Raw genomic sequence first — 17,648 nt, 5'->3', positions numbered from 1 at the left:
GGAAAACAAATTTACAGCAGCTGTTTCTATAGCTAACCTCCCTCAGCACATTAACAGTGTGCCACCAATTACTGTGATATACAGCAAACTAATGTTAACACTATCTCCTAATGAACTGATATATCTGATGAGCAGATTTGTACCACGACATTATTCACAGCAGTTGATAATAGATTGCGCACAAGTGTCAATATTATTTGTGTTTAGCGTACAGTGGGCCTCTATTAGCCTCAGTGAGATGAATTTGTGTTGAGGCAGGCCTCCACACACTGAGCGATTCTAAAACGAAGCCATCAGCCCTTGTGATTGATGACCTTAATGTGGTCGTAGCTCAGAGTAGCTCTCTTTGATTCATGGCGGAGTCTCAGATAAGGCAGTTTCTGCAACGAGAATGGATCAGAAGTGCTGGAGGTGTAAAGAGTTGGGATGCACCATCCACAGCTTACGGTGACTACTTTTTATTATAGACAAAGAACAACACAAAATACAAAACAATCCATCAAGCAGCAACAGCAGAAAAAAAGAGACAAAAATGTGCAAAAAACATCGTCTCACATGTTGATACAGTGGTACAGATTCTTATGTTCACATCACAAAAGCTTGTGTTCATGCAGCAAACTGCACACCGTGCAGAACAGAAAACATCTGCATCACAACTGTTTGGTTTTTATCTAAAAGTGAGACACGTTTCAACAAAAGGGAGATATGAATAAGTGTACAAATGTGAGGTACTTTAAGCTACAATGAAAGTTTTTATGCTAATGTTTTCTTACCTGCTCCACATTGGAGATTTTTTTTCACTCACAGCATTGCAACATTGGCAAAAAGACTAATGAAAGAAATGATCAAAACAGGCTATTATACTAAAATATGCTTTTGCTGGCACACATTGAAGAATACAATACTGCATGAATTTCACATTGCACTGCACAATCAATTCCAAGCAACTTTACAATATAGACAAAAAAAAAAGGGTTGCTTTCATCAACTGTGTAATTCCCTCTCAGGGCCCTTTAATGGTACAATTATATGTAGTTTAAAGAGACACCATAAAACTTTTCTTTTAATAGCAGGGTGAGCTATATACATAGTCTGGACTGCACCAATTCAGCAATGGCACTTTGTTGCAATCTACTTACACATTCCATCATTGCTTTGTGGGGTTTTACTGAGCAGATAAATCACAGAAAAGTGGTGCATTCAGCAGTCTCAGCCAATGTCTGTAAATGACTTCCACAACAGAAATCCAACCCCTTCAAAGAACAGCCTCTGAAACATGGACAATAGCTTCCTGATTATGATAGACTGACCTTCATAGGCTCTTCCCTTTGCATACACAGTGATCGTCTTCACAGTGACCATAGGCTTTGTTGTGTCTGTCACATAACGACTAATCTAACTCGTCCCTGCAGAAATCATTAGCGTTCAGGTGAATTTAAACTGGCACAGCAGGTTTAATGGAGTACCTGATATCTGCCTCTTCTATTCTGGGAGAATTTTCAAAGGTCATATAATTTCACATCTGTGCTTTTCCACTAGTAGCAAAATTAAAATGTCACGGTGTTGTGCATTTGGATTAATTTGAATTACACGGCTTGAGGTGGGGATGCACATCAACAAAGAGGGAAGAACTTTGCTCCACTTGTAAAAGCCCCGGTACAATAGAGCTGGTAAAATGATCAGTACAGGGTGTATTAACAGTAATTTCCATGACTGGGGTTCTAACTGAAAAGCTTGGCTATAATCTTGATATGTTATGTTATCTGTTAATGTTCTAATCCCACCATAAAACAAAGCTGCATCTGAGCAGTGATGGGGACAAGTACAAGTAGTCCAATACTTTTCTACTCATTTAAAAAACGATTGACATAATACATCTTCTGTGTTTAATACATAGAAAAACAAAGAGACAATTTATTTCACCCAGCCTAAAGGTTTGAGGTATTTACTCATCTTTAACAAGTGTGATTCCAGGTGACTACAAAGCTGATTTAACACTCAAACATTCACAGTAACAAAACAAATCTTTTTCCCAAATTAGTTTGAAGATGAATTTAATGTGCCAAAAGATGCTAAATTTAAATGCTTCTTGTGCTTTGTTACCCCTCCCAAATGCTCCCTAGGCACAGAAACATGGCAGCCCACTGTTCTCTAGTACATCTAGACACGGTTAAATGCAGAGCCGAATTTCCCAACTAGGATTATTAAAATAGAAATAATAATAATAATAATAATAATAATAACTACTATTATTGTTATTATTATTTTGACAACGGAGAGCTCAAAAGTTCCACTAACTTTGATGAAACAAAACACTGGATAATGTTCTTCTTCCCCACTTTTAGCTTTACTGTCTCACCAGCTGTGTGGCCATATTGTTTGTAGAAAAGAAGTAAAAGAATTCAAGTAGCAGCACTTTGTGATCTTATGTGTAGAGTCTGAAAATTGTGTCAAATCTGGCATAAAACCAGCAGTGAGCTTATTCTGGATTTAACCTAAAACATGGATATATTCTTGGATTATGGAAAGTGAAAGCTAACCTGCAGGCTTTCTGTATCTCCGGATGTTAGGATTTAAATCCAAACATGATGGGAGTCTAGGAGAAAATAATCCAACCCCTCACATGATCTTTTACCAAAGTAAACATTTTACTACCCAGTTAATTGTGCTAGACACTGACTGCAGAAACAAAGAGCAACATTCTTAAAGAAGATTTGTTGGTTGACTGGTCTGAAAAACTGTTTAGGCTGGTAACAAGCATGGCACAATAACTCACTTCACCTGTCTGTAGTTTTAATGTGCCTGATCAATGTATATGTTAAGTAACGACTCAATAAATAAAATAGCAGTTCAAACGACCTGCAGCCATGTATTTGGTCACCTTGCAAATTTAGATCCAATAATTCAAAGAGCAAATGGTAATTCCAGGTGCAAATATCTGTCCTTATACCTGGTGTTTTCACAAGGTGCAGCTGCAGACTTCGTCTGTTGTTTGCTGTTGAGTAGGTAGCGCAGAGTGGCAGTTGAGAGCTTTTTGCTGTAAACATATGCCGACGGTGGCGGAAAGGAAGCAAGCGGTGAGAGTGAACAAGCAGTTAAATTTCAGACTGTGCAGCTTATCAGTGAATTCGAATGTGACATAAACAGATTCCCAGTCTGAAAATACCCACTGTGTGGAGACCATGACATACTATTTAGTGAAATTTATGAAGCTGTCTCTGTTTAGCATGAAGAGGGAGATAAGGTGAGGAAACAGTCTGCCAAACCAGTCATGCAAACTGTAGAATAAACGTTGACAAACCGCTTCATGCAAGTTTATCCTGTGAGGGTAAAATTCACCTAAAAGGCAACTTTGTACTTTGTATTATAGAGATTAGGTGCATTACTGTATTCATCATTAATGATTCCTGTTTTGTCTCTACATCACATACAAGCAGAGATTTTCTCAGCAAAAATATGAATTACTGCTGCACATTGGTATGGGTAAACTGTATTTTTGGTGATTTGTGATCTCACTCTTTTTGTGCAAAATATTTTAATCCAACAGTACAAGGCAGGATCTCTGACAAATGTTCTTGTCAAATAAAATATTTTCAAGAGGAAACATGTTGGAAAAATTAAATCAGACATCTCTGCACATCTTTAATTAAAAAGGACTGAATTCATATTGAAGCTGATAGAATTTCTGATACCCACTTAAGGTGCAAAGTTTGTTTCGAGTCAGGCTTTAAGATCTCTGCCAGACAGGGACGACTGCTCATACAGCATTTTTTGGGCACTTGGCAGGATGCTGTCAGGTAGGTACTGATCAGTTGGTGAGTGCAGCTTGTCCATTTCTGTCGTGAAATGGTCCGGACTCTCCCCGTTGGACATCTCTTTGATGACGCTGTAGGTAAGCGCCACGCTGTAGGATGCTGTAGGTTTCTCTGCGCGCTGAGGACCACAGTGACACAACTTCTTAAAAGCAGTGCGGAATTTCTGGGACATGGCGTTGTAGATGACTGGGTTGATCGCACTGTTTAGATAGATGCAGAGACGGCAGAAGAGCAGGAACCAGGTGTCCAGGTAGGCTTTGTCCAGGAAAGAGTTGACCACCACTAAGGTCCGATAGGGCATCCAAAGTAAGGCGAAGAGGATCACCACCACAGCTAGCATCTTTGTCACCTGTTAAAAATACCAGGAGAAAAAAATACAAACAGTAAGAGGAACTGGATTTTAAATGTGTTTCGAAGTGTTTGGGGTCTACATGATCCCCGGTACAACCTTCTGGTTCTGGCATGAGCATGGCTGCAATAGTTAGCAGTCATGATATCCATTCAGGCATGCTAGAGGTTATTTCTCAAATAGAGACTAAATATAATATATTTTGCATATAATATGTTTGGATGTTTTTCTCATTTTAGAAAAAGAAACATGTCTCCAATGCTAAAACATTCATTCACACAACGAGTGGATGACTTCTTTTTTTTCTCCATGTACATAATATTTTCCAGATTAATAAAGAAAAAATATTCTCAATAAAATTTAACAGAGGGAGAGAAATTTTTCTCTTTTAACTTGTCACAATGCACAATTTTCACTCTACAGGCATTATTTTTTCATCTAAATGCAGGACGACTTGTCTTCTCTCCCGAAATCTGATTCTAAACACTCAGATTTGCATGTTCATTTTCCACATAGACTTCATAGACTTCCATACAGAATCTTCAGAAGAAACCAAAACGGTCTTTTTCTTTAACCTGCAAGTACTTTCACTTTTATTTTTTCTTTCTTCCTTTTTAGAATATATCACAGTAATGTGTGTGAAAAAGCTTTGTAATGCTCACAGGCCAAAACAGTGTTTTAATAAGTTGTGTGTTTTCTCTACATGTAAATAGTTTGATTCAGACTAAAATAGTTTATTAAAGCATTGCACATACACTCACCAGCCACTTTACATCTGTTCAATTCCTTGTTAACACAGCTAATCACATTACAGCAACTCGATACATTTAGACATGGAGACATGGTCAAGACAACTTGCTGAAGTTCAGACTGAGCATCAGAATAGAGAAGAAAGAGGATTTGAGTGACTTTGAACATAGAGAGCATGGTTGTTGGTACCAGACGGGCTGGTCTGAATATTTCAGGAATTGCTGATCTACTGGGATTTTTACACATAAACATCTCTAGGGTTTACAAAGAATGGTCTGGAAAAGAGAGAAAATCCAGTGAGCAGCAGTTATCTAGACCAAAATGTCTTGTCAATGTCAGATGAGAGTGGGCAGACTGGTTGGAGATGATAGAAAGACAGCAGTATCTTAAATAACCACTCATTCCAACTAATAGCATCTTTGAATGCACAACACGTCCCACCTTAAAGCAGATGAGCTACACCAGTGGAGGACCACACAGGGTGTCACTCTTGTTGGATAGGAACAAGAAACTGAGACTTACTGAAATCGGACCAGAAGGTTAAAAAAACATTACCGAGTCTGACAAGTCTCCTACTTTGCTTGTCCCACTTTGGGCCTCTTAGTGGTTTTACCACCACAGCCTACCTGAGTATTGTTGCTGACCATGGCCATCCCTTTATGACCATAGTGTAGCATCTTCTGATGGCTACTTCCAGCAGGATAATGCACCATGTCACAAAATTAAAATCATCTCCAATTGCTTTCTTGAACATGACAATTAGTTCACTGGACTCCAACGGCCTCCACAGTCACCAGATCTCAATCCATTAGAGCATCTTTAGGATCTGGTGGAATGGAATATTCTCATCCTGGATGTACAGCCAACATATCTGCAGCAACTCTGTGATGCAGTCATGTCAATATGTAAACTCTGAGGAATGTTGAATCTATGCATTGAAGAAATAATGTAGTTCTGTAAGCAATAGGGAGTCCAAACAATACGTAAGAGTGCGGCCAATGAATGTTAGCTTACCATGTCAACCTCAATCTCCACTTGAAACTCAGCTTTGATACACAATTTAATAGATTTAGTTTAAATAATCTAGCAGATAGCAATAAACAAGCACTCATTATTTCTTTAGGAATTGCATTGATTTATCTGGGCTGAGATTTCTACATAAAACATCATTTGTCCACACTTGCAAAGCTTTTAATTAAATCAGCCATTTCTATTGTGTTAAGGGTCTACATATTTTTAGTTTCAGAAAAAGGTGCATTGGATCTGCACTTCCTCTAAATATAACTTTTAATTATTAGCAGCTGTGGCTGCATTTCACATGTGGTCTTCACAGGAAATGTATATAATCAATACGGTGTGTCATTTTATCTCAATGAAATTTACCGTCACTGTTCAAACATTTCCTCCTGCTTTTCATGGATAGAAGTCATCTGATGAAACATTTGGTGGTCTTTGTGAAACAGGCAAAGGAAAAAAAAAGAAAAAAAAGCTTAGTTAGCAATGTTTTACACTGGCTTTGCGCTGGTCATTCACCAGCAATGCAACAGAACAAGCAGCAGACATGCTGAGCTGTTAGATGAAGAGTTAAAGTCAACAGGCTGCATAATCTGATTTTTCAAAAAGCCAAAAGTTGCTCACTAACCTCTTCACAGGAACAACACTGGTTTATTGGGTTGTGCTATAAAATGACACCAAATGCAGTTCTGCTATTTTTTGATAAAACAGCTGCTCAGGGACAAACTCTGGACTGTATAATGCAGCAGTAACCACAACCTGGCATACAACAACAGGTGTACAAGGGATCATAACACTATGTTTAGATATGTATGGTCTCACTGATGTTTCTGTAAAGCTGATTTAAAAAGTACTAAATTAAGAATAGGAGACGTTCCCAGACTAAACATTAAGCTTGAAGCTTCCCCAAAGCTGACCTGGTATGTTTAAAATGACAAATTACACTGTCTGATAAGCAGGAGAGAACATATATCTTTGTATATTTTACCTCCCTCATGTAAGGAGGTAAAATATTTGGAGAACACACATGTAATACAGACCTTTGCACTCTTAATCTGATCTTAATTATAAACATTTGTTCTCTATTGGTCTTTGGGTGTTGTGCTTCTTTTGACTTTAGTTCTTGTTCTATTTCTCCTTTAAGTGATGCAGTATTTTCTCTGTTCTTTGCTTTTCAGTTCAGACTGTCTTTGAGGTCAAACAAAAACAAAAAAATGGGCAAAATTATTTTGCAAGAACAATCCAATTCATTAAGTACGGTTTTGTAAATAACAAAGCAGAGATGAGAGGTGTGTATGGAGCGTTGGCTAAGGTTAGCTAGCAGTATTCAGCACTGAGTCCTTCAACACTAAAGCAGCATCTAGCAACCAAACATCAACACTTGTGGGAAAGCTGGTGTAATTTTTAACAAACGGCAAAAAAGACAGAAAATAGGCTTTAGATGCAGAAAACATCTGTCATGTCTGGCAACTCCTTAAAGAATTCAAACAAAAGTTCATTAAATAAATAGTTTATTTAAATGTTTTGTATTTAAATATATATAAGCTATAAATTTATATAGAGTTTATTTAATTTGAACTTTATTTTATATTAGTGCATCATTTTATTACTGCATCATTTTATTGATCACATTTCCATCTTTTACATTTTTTAAATTTATTTTTTATTGTGTTTAAAGCCTAACTTGAGCTTTTAAATATGTTTTTGTAGGAGTCTTGTATGTACAGTTTCACACACAGATGATATATGTACCCCTTGGTGTGAAATTTCACAAGGTTTTAGCTGTTAAAGAATAAGTGGATTTGGTTTAGTTATTTAATACAAATTAAACCAAGCGATCAAACAAAACATTGTTAATGTGGGAATGGCCCCTGGACCACTTTGTACCTGAAATGTTGGGCCCCAGCCTAAAAAAGGTTAAGAACCCCTGCCCTACACAAGGTGACTAGTCCTACACAGGAACTGAACGTGGACCACATTAAATAAATGACAATGTAATATTTTTCATTGTGAAGATTTTCAGTAATTACCAAACTACAAAGATGTACTGATTTTGTTATGTGTGCCGATGTCAGTAACATTATAATCAAGTTAAATTTCATCATTGTGGTTAATTAGTCCTTCATATGATACAACTGAACAGTGAGAGCATTTAGAGATATTTTGTTTATTATTTTAAATGCACTTTTATGTCAGTTTAAGACAAAAACCTGATGAAGGGCCTAACACTGACTCCTCAGTGTTGCTGCTGCAATTTCAGGAAGAAAAAAAAAACGTTACCTTCAACTGCGAGATCCTAATAGTTTCGTCATTTCCACTGCATTTTTGTTAACGATAAACTACATATTCACTTCAAATTATTCAAATTTCAATATCAATATTGAAATTTTAATTTGAACATCAATTCTAGAACATAAATATCTTGTATCCGAGATGTTTCAGTATTGATCAGCACATCATTCCTGCTGTTGTCAGCAAGACAGTTTAAAGTCACTTCACTGTGTTAGTAAAGTGAGTTTTTATGTTGGTTCAAGTTTAATTCTGGTTCATCCTGCCCTCACAGCACCTTTGTTTGTTCAGGAATAAGTTCAGTGTTTGCCTGCCTCCTGCTTCATAGTCCAACAACTGGGTCCTTTATTTCCTCCTTCTCCATTGATCATAGAGAATTATAGCCTAGTTTTTAGATAGAACATGAAATAGAAATTAAAGAAAATTCCTATTTCTGCAGACTGACACCTGTTTAAAGCAGAATAGTTAAAAAGCTAGGTTAAGTGGCTAGCTCAGGGGGTTTTTTTTTAACACTCCTGAACAGCAGGGACTACAGTTCATTGTGCAGTCTTTCCGTAAGCTAATTTACAACATTAAAAAGAGTCATGTAGATGCAAAGATACAAATCTGTCTATGAAAGCATAAAGCTGCCATCCAAGGGAAAAAAAAACAAAACACTGGACATCATATTTTTATGATGGAGTATTAGAGCCACATTAAGAGTCACAGTCGAAATATTACACAGTGAGTTGTAATTTTCGGAGAAAAAACTTGTAATATTGTGAGAAAAAAAAGTTGTAATTTTATGAAAAATCCTAATTTCACGAGAATAAAGTCACAATTTGACAAGTCGTAATTGTACCAGTTCCAGACATTTCACCTCCACAAAAGCAGCAATTTCCTCCAAGTCTGACTGTTTCTGTCCTGATACTAATAATAATGTGGCACTGATGTGCAAAAATATTAAGTATCTCCTGGTTTGGGAAACCTGTGCTGAAGTACAACTTCATGAAATGTTCCATGGCCCTCATTTTAACAATGTTCTGTATCTAAAACAACTGGTTCAAATATAACCACTTTATTCTTGTAAAATTACAACTTTATTCTTGTAATATGACAAGTTTTTTCTCATAATCTTATGATTTTTTAACTTTTCTTGTACTATTACAACCTTTTACTCATAAAATTAAGAATTTATTCCTGTAAAATTATGACTTTATTCTCAAAGTCTGTACAAAAGTATTTTTCTTAATGGGGCCCTAATACTCCATCGAATGTTATGATATGGTGAATTTTATTGTAAGAATGTTAAAACGTAACAACATAATTATGTTTTCTTCTTTCATGAGAAAAAAAAACATGCATGCAGCAAATCACAAAACCTGGTTAAGTGTCAGGTCATGTCGGGTTAAACAAAGAGCTGCTCTCGGATTCTGTAGGTGGCAACGACACGCTTTTTATACAAGTTAGCATTTTCCTTGAAAAAACAATCTATGATGCTAACCAGGGGCCTAATGTATGAACACTGCGTAGGCATCAAAATGTGTGTGTGGATTGTACAAAAACAACTTTGTGTGGACCTGTGCACATAGCCACAATTTTTGACCCGTCGTGAGATTGTGTGTGTCCCGGGTAAACCCCAAGGTAACTAAAATTGTTGTTTGAGAGTGACAAACTCCAAAGTACTAAAATTCGCTTCAATAAGCCCAAATATGTTCCTGTAAACATTCTGAAGTAAAAATGGACAAATGGACAAAAGAAAAACATTTAATGCATTTGACCTCCAGTGATTTACATCTGAACAACAAAACTAATTGACTTTCAACTTAATTTTCACACATTTATCAAGGACGTCTCTAGGATTTGAAGACGGGGGGCTTACCCCTCAAGAGATGACATACAAAGTTGCCCCTTACAGCCAGTGGTGAAATCATGACAACAATGAGTAAAAAGCAAATTTGAAGAGCAGTTATTGTTATGATCTCCAGTTACTTTAATGTTATTTTAGACACAAAGCCATGTGGGACATGAGGGAAGTTATGATGACCTCATGAGTTACTGTTGGGTTCTTCTGGATATAATGATATACATGCTACAGGTTTGAAAACAATGGTGAAAAAAAGTTTTCAGACACCCCATGCATGTGTGAAATATTGCATTAAAAATGACTATTATTTCATAATAAAATACCATAACCTGATCAGTTTTCTTTGTTTATGTTATGTGAAGATGTTAACACATATCAATGAGTACTGGCTGCAAAGCACGCACACATTTACACACACGACATGAAATGCTCTTATTCTCATTGAGAAGGCAGAACAGTGTCAGATGATCATCTTAATTAACAACAAAATCCTAAATGTATGGTTTATCTAAGTCAATCATTGTTTCATCTTAGCTAATTCCATATCTCCCTCATCATGTTCTCAACATCTGTCTGGGATTCCAACTCAGTGTTGGTCAGACTGGCGTCTTTCACCAGCTGAGGTCGGAGGTGTCTCAGATCTGTCCGCCTCCTGTTGCTTAGCAGCAGTGATGTTGACCTCTTCTGTGTCCACCTCCTGGCCCATAGCTGTGAATGTGTCCTGGATGCTGCGCTCAGTTTCCACTTTTTCTAAAATGTCTTGGCAAGAAGTCAAAGTTTCTCTGATGGTGGAGGCTTCACCATTTCTAAACCTCCTCTGGTGGCTGCAAAGCTACTGATGTGCAACGTTTCTTTTTTTTACATAACTTTGATGTTAGACCATTTATTTTTCTTTATTTGTCTTAGGTTGCTGTTGGTTACGTCCCACAACAGTCTGTGTATTTCTTTGAAGAAATTATAAACACCACTGGATCACGCTATACAGTATAGCTCCTCGTACAGAGACCACAGCTTTATCAACGGAAGAATACAACAAGATAGCAGCAATCAGTTATTTATTATCCAGATTTGTGCTAGTGATCTATTCAAAGGTATGCATTCTTTATGTACTTTGCACAGGCTTCTGCTGTCTAATCACCCAGTGGAAGAGCTTCTGAATAATTGTTCCACATCCCTTAACAGATTTGATCAGTAATCAAACCAAACAAGCACTATAACATAATAACTACAATATAACATAACAATTACGCTACAAGTTTCTGTAGGTGATTTTATCTTTCATCCACCTCTGATTCAATCACATCAGCTTCATTGTCTGTTAAATGATTCTTTTTTATGTTTCTGGTGTGTTACTCATTGTTTGGACTTAAGGTAAAAGCATGTATGTATTTATTACACATTGCATAGTTATCAATAGGGAAGACAAGGCAGTCCTGGACTTTTGCTCCATTTAAATTCATTATGGATGTATCAAGGGAAAATGTGCAGAAACAAGCATATACACAAATTCATACATCTGAATGTTTTTGGGCTTACGTGTTTTCCTGGTTTTGGCTATATGCCATCTTTCAGTATGAAAGTTATGCAATCCTTCGTACATGAGGCCCCAGGATAATATAATTAGCTTTAAATCTCCTCCTGTCATTGCCTCATTTAAAAATCCCCATAAAAAATCATTTACACATTTTAAGTATTATATATATATATATATATATATATATATATATATATGTATATATGTGTGTGTGTGTTTATATACATGCAATATATATATATAAATTAATTAGATATTTTCCTTTTCTGAAAGATGTATTTGCAGTCCTGATGTCCTTGCTGACAGTCTAGATGTGCCTTCTATCAAGAAGGGATTTCAAATTATTTGCTACATTTTGATTTACTCCTTAATCCTCCTAATACTTTGCTGTTAGTACTTTCTTATTTGACATGCCAAGAAAAACCCCTCCCAACATTTATACGGACAAGAGGTTCAACATAGCTAATTAACTTTGCTTAAGTAAGAGTTACATAATTTCATTTGGGAATGTAACCTTTGAATGTCACAGACTGCAAACACTTCAAGCATCCCTGAGGTGGGAAAAAAAATAGTTCATTAATTGGTAATTGTACCACATGATGTAGTATTAATAGAAAACTGGGAGCGAGAAGCAGATTTGATTTATTTTGTTTTATTACATTTCTCTTGGAATAATTTAACTGCATAATTTTAGTTGAGAACTTCATCAGCCTTGAACACATCCCACTCCACCCATGCCTCGCAGGTGTAATTTGCTGGCGAATGTATAATGTGCTGCTTAAAAAGACATTACACTGATGCTCTGATGACAGCCTCGAATATGGCCACAAGCACATGTAGATGTGGGTTAATCTTTTCCATCACAGCTAGAGTGCCTGTATGGCATTTAACTTTGTTTTAGTGTGTTGCCGAACAGAACACACACACGATTACTTGACTTTAAAGTGCGCAGCAGGCTCTGCATAAATAGTTTATAATGAAGAAAAAGGCAAATTATCCCGTGTTGCTCAGTCTGTGCATCTGTTGATGGCTCTTTTGATACACAAACCAAATGAATATCCATATCTCAAATGGAGTTTATCTTTGGGAACTTGAAAAGGCAAAAACATGTTATAAAAAAAAGCTGTCAATGTTTTGTAAGGCCAAATTTAACATGTAGCCAGCCAGAAGGCTTGCCGACAACAAATGCTGACACAGTTTTAAAGCAAGTCTTAAAAGTAGCTTTTTGTTTTCATTGTAGTCATTATTTATTCACATGCTGCTTAAATGAATTTCTGGTGTGCTTATAAAATTTGGATGCACAACTTAATAAAGTCCTAATGTGTTTGTATAACAACCCGGTGAAAATCTACATGTTAAATTAGCATGTAATTAAATATTATCCATATTTATTCTGCATCATTTTAGCTGCTCCAAGGTGAGTGAAATCTGACTGGAGATCCAGTAATGCTGCATCCTCGTTACTTCTCGATTTTTTAGTAACTCTGTAATATTGAGATGGATTGAGCATAAATGCTGGCAACCAGAAACATGTGACTGGGTGTTTATCTGTGTGTGTTACTCAAACTGACGGAGAAAAAAGCCAAAAGCATGTTTGAGTTGGGGTTAACTGATCTGACAATCCAACAAAGCATGAAGCTGCCTCAGGGGACCCCACCTCCTGCCATTCCAGGGAGGCGTCTTCTCTAATCTGATAAACAAACGTCTCCCGCCCCTATCTACCTGAAATGGTACAGTGTGTCTCGCTTCTGGAGCATTTTGCTTGATTTTAAACAGAGTACATGAACAGTTTGTGTGGTGCTTCTTTTATTTCTTATTTTTACATGAGGAAGATAATGAAACTGAGTTACAAGGTGGTTTGTTTGATGTATCCCTATTTAAAGTGAGTGAACAAGATAAAGCAGAGTTGTTACAGTCTGTACCAGAAGAAAAAAATTAACTTTCTTCCACAGAGGAAAAACTGAATTCTTGAGGGGTTTCCACTCCACTAAGCTCATGACAGTGACTGAGCGCTGGCAGGACTTTAGTCTACTGAATATCAAAAAGTAAGTTGGTAGAAAGATTTTTAGTAAAATTTCTAGAAGGAAATATTGATAGTTGAGGCTGAATTTAGCCTTCACTAAGAGTTCATTTTAACCCTTTCCACCCAGGAGGTCCCTGTACTGGGAGCATTTTTAGAAAGTTGCTGACTGTGCGACTCTCAGCAAAGAAGCCGCCTACTATTACGAAGACTAAAATAGATGCAGCTTTGGTGGGATCATAGATTCAGTAACTGCATTCTTTACAAACTAATTATTTATTTACCATTTTTGTCAGGTGGAAATTCACATTTTTTTCCTTTGTGTTTCAAATCTCACCTTGGCCTGTTGATCCAGATAAGAGGACTTATTGTATTTCAAAATTCCCCCAGGTGTGTCTTATCCTGTGGAGGCAAAGGCTGATCGTTTTGGTCTTGGAGATGTAGGACTGTTACTGACAGGATTTCTGGATATTTTTTCAGATGGAAAGTTAAAAAAAATACATTACAGAAGGCTTAAAGGATTTATGTTCTGTTTGGGTTGCTTCTCCCCAAGGGCCTGGATCTTTTTTTAAAAAACTCTGACAGAGCAGACCAGTTTTATCTTGATGCTTCACAACTTTTCCTACCTTTATGATACCATACATTTAGATATTTACATCTAGCAAAAGTCTTGAACCACCCTAATTTCTTTATGATTTGCTCCCAGACTTCTTGTTATCATATAAAATGGTTAGCAATAGTTTTTCTTTACTCACTAGTTTGTTTTCACAAGCAGAGACTGATCATATGTTCACATTTGTGTGCGACATCTAAAAATGCCAAGGGTAGCACAATAATATGTTACATTTAATAGTATTTTGCACTTACAAAATGATTCCCAAAAATATTTAAGTATATTATTTAACACATCTCAGCATTGTGCACTATTTCACAATTTGAGGACAAAAGAAAACATGCTGTTAAGACCAGACCCAGGACCTGAGAGATGCATCTAGACCTTAATTTGATCCATATGTTCACTAAAGCCCAATCAGAAATGGGTGGCATTCTTAAATAAGGGAAACTGGAAGAAAAGGATGAGGTATGCCTAATGACACAAGTATTGGACTGAATATCAGTGGCAACAGGTCTTATAAGGTGATGAATGCTCACCAGAGCTTGAACCTGTACATTATCAAAGCAGTGTGGGATCATCTTGACAGAAAATGGAAAAATAAAGCCAGCCAACATCTAAAGAAGAGCTTTGAAAAGTCCTTCAGAGGCCTTGAGAACTTTTCCTGGAACCTACTTAAAAAAATTACAAGAATGTTTATCCAAGAATGTTCAGACTGTGTGGAAAAACAACTATGGTCACACCAAATATTGATTCTTAAGTTTCTTAGAATAACAAAAACTCAAACTTGTTTTATATACTTTATTTCCATTACGTCTGTGTTTGTCCATAATCAGTTTTCTTGGCAATAAATTAAGACTAAATAAAGCATGGCTGAGAATTTTGCACAGCATCCTAATTCTGAAGAAACTGCTTTGGATTTCTCCATAAAAGGAACATTTTAAGTAGTTTAATTCATCCCAGATATCTGCTATAATAAGCAATGTAACTGTATTAAATCTCTAAATAGTTTTTTCGCACTCAAACTGAAATAAATTTTCAGAAACGATAGAAAAGAATAGGAACTAAAAAGGGGGGAATGGTTGACTTTGAAATGACTCTAGCAACAGGGGCACTCTCAACAATAAAAGTCAAATTAAGTACCACCCCCCTTAGCTGAATAAAGTTTTACTAAATACATCTGGTTGTGATAATGAGGAATAATGGAAGACAAGCAGGGAAGCTGCAGCTGAAAGATTGTTTCTGATTAGAGAGGAATGAAGTCTCAACGACTGACCTGTTCACGCCCATCCGCACATCATTACACAAAGTGCATGTTAATGAACAAACATGGGCCCACCTGTCTGCGAGAGGCAGCCGTGGTGCTGCTGGAGGAGCAGGTGCTGACCATCCTTCCTCCCTGACTCATCTCCCTCTTCCACTTCTTGCTGCCGCCCTTTGGGTCTGAAGGCAGCGGATTGAGGAAAAGTATCCTGGCGATCAGTCCGTATAAAACCGTGGCCAGCATGAGCGGCAGCACGTAAAACACCGTAAAATCCGTGAAGTAAATGGGGAGGTAGTGACTCCTGGACACTTTGTAGGCGCAGGTGAGCAGTACCACGTTGTCGTACACCAACTTTTTGGTATCTGAGAGAAAGAGCCACATGAAGCAGTAGACAGAAGTGAGCGTCCACACCAGCATGATGATCTTCTTAGCCCTGGTTAGAGTGCACAAGAACTGCGCTTTGATGGGGTGACAGATGGCGATGTAGCGCTCCACTGTGAAGGCGGTGATGGAGCAGGAGGATGCGTTTATTCCGAGGTACTGGAAATAAGTGATCCCCAGGCAGCCCGCGTAGCCGTATACCCACTGTCCACGCAGGGCGTCGGTGATGTTGGGCAGCCCGGCGGCCGTCAGGACCATCAGGTCTGCGACCGCCAAGCTCACCAGGTAACAGTTAGTGGGAGTCCGCATGTGTTTGGTGGTCAGGACCACAAGTATGACCATCGCGTTCCCCACGATCCCCACCCCGCATATGAGGGTTACCAAAAACACGCTCATCACTTTGTATTCAACAGAGTAGTCAGTCCAAACACCCAGGGTCTGGTTGTCGTGCAGCGATGTGTCATTCTCCATAGTCAGGTTATCCATGGTGAGGTTTTCCATGACGGGGGAAAGGCTGGAACTCTGTGCACTTCCAAAAAAATATATTAATACTGTGCACCGAGAGAAAAAAATTAACAAATTATTGTAAAAATCTTAGAAGGCATGACAAGTCCAATATGCGCCCCTCTATACACCAAACTGCCTCATTTCATCCAGAAATAATCCAACCAAAGTTACTTTTCTTTCTCTCCATGGAGTGGAGCATCTTATTATCCGAAGTCACCACATGAAACTACAACAGGAGTTTCATGCAGCCATATATACAAAGAAAGAAAGAAAAGGGAATTGCGGTTGGAAGTTTGCTTACGCAGGAGAGGATGTGTTGCAGGCAGCTCTTGTCTCTCTGCCCGAACGCGGATTACTGAGAGCTTCCTGCAGAGCCTCTCGCTCACCACAACCGCACAGTGAAGTCACGGGCTGACGCACTGGAACTTCTTTTCTGACACCAGGGACTCCAGTACAGAGACGTCACACGAGTGGTGCACAAAGTGGCTTTTAGAAAAAATAGGCTTACTTAGCATAAAAATTTTGTAAATGAGCTGCAGCCACAACAGCAGCTGCAAGGAATTTTTTACAATGTTGTTGATACACGATGGCGCATAATGATGAATCGTTATTCCACACATGTAGCCTAAGTCAAGTATCTTTTTTTTCCTTGCTGCGTGGACACATAATTATAATAATTAACTAAAACTTGCTTGAAACTAAATCACACATTTCAGTTTTTTCAGCATTACTATTACAGTCATCCTATCCGGGGTTGTATGACTTTTACATCCTCTTCATAAAATGTAAACAGTTTAAACAGACAAGAATTATCCCACTGTAGGCAACTGGTGGGATGATGGTCTGTGAATACTACATTATGATCAAGAACTTAGTTATGATGTAGAACAACATATAGAAGTACAGATTACGTTGCATTTAAATACACTTTAGTTTACACAAAATATTTGTTAGAATGTCTTATTTGATGCTCTCCTTCTGATACAGCTTAAAGTTGTACTTTACTGTTTTTTTTTTATTTATTTGTCTATTTATTTTTTGCATTTGCAGTTCCGTTTAAATATGGAAAGGTTATTAAGGATATCAAGTGTAACAGAAGGCTGTTTGTACTATATTTCTATGATAAAATTTGATTTACTGAATTAAAGTATTGTAGGAATTTTGTTAGGTGTAGATTGATCGGAAGATAGATGGTGTTGACATCTAACCTCTGATTCCAGAGATTTTACCAGTCCTAACTGATTAGTAAGAAGTCAAAAGGTATTT

General features: G+C 37.4%; 1 protein-coding gene across 1 annotated transcript; it reads right to left on the bottom strand.

Annotated features, from left to right (window-relative positions):
- Window positions 1-453: 453 nt before the first annotated feature.
- Window positions 454-16,701, bottom strand: trhra (thyrotropin-releasing hormone receptor a). The gene is made up of 2 exons (XM_041986822.1): window positions 15,570-16,701; window positions 454-4,164 (listed from the first exon to the last, which is right to left on the bottom strand). Exons 1-2 carry the CDS (start codon window positions 16,374-16,376, stop codon window positions 3,721-3,723), a joined length of 1,251 nt encoding a protein of 416 aa, XP_041842756.1. The 5' UTR covers window positions 16,377-16,701; the 3' UTR covers window positions 454-3,720.
- Between the last annotated feature and the right edge of the window lie 947 nt (window positions 16,702-17,648).

The sequence above is a fragment of the Melanotaenia boesemani genome, chromosome 6 (assembly GCF_017639745.1).
Source record: "Melanotaenia boesemani isolate fMelBoe1 chromosome 6, fMelBoe1.pri, whole genome shotgun sequence".
Lineage (NCBI taxonomy): Eukaryota > Metazoa > Chordata > Actinopteri > Atheriniformes > Melanotaeniidae > Melanotaenia > Melanotaenia boesemani.
Note: the sequence above shows the minus strand (reverse complement) of the source record. Positions and strands in the feature narration are given on the sequence as shown.

What these genes read in the sequence shown, in the direction of transcription:
- trhra (XM_041986822.1), bottom strand. Translation starts at nt 16,376, where the DNA reads ATGGAAAACCTCACCATGGATAACCTGACTATGGAGAATGACACATCG. An exon ending in CGGCTGCCTCTCGCAGACAG is followed by an intron (nt 4,165 to 15,569) that starts GTGGGCCCATGT and finishes TATTTTTAACAG; the next exon opens with GTGACAAAGATGCTAGCTGT.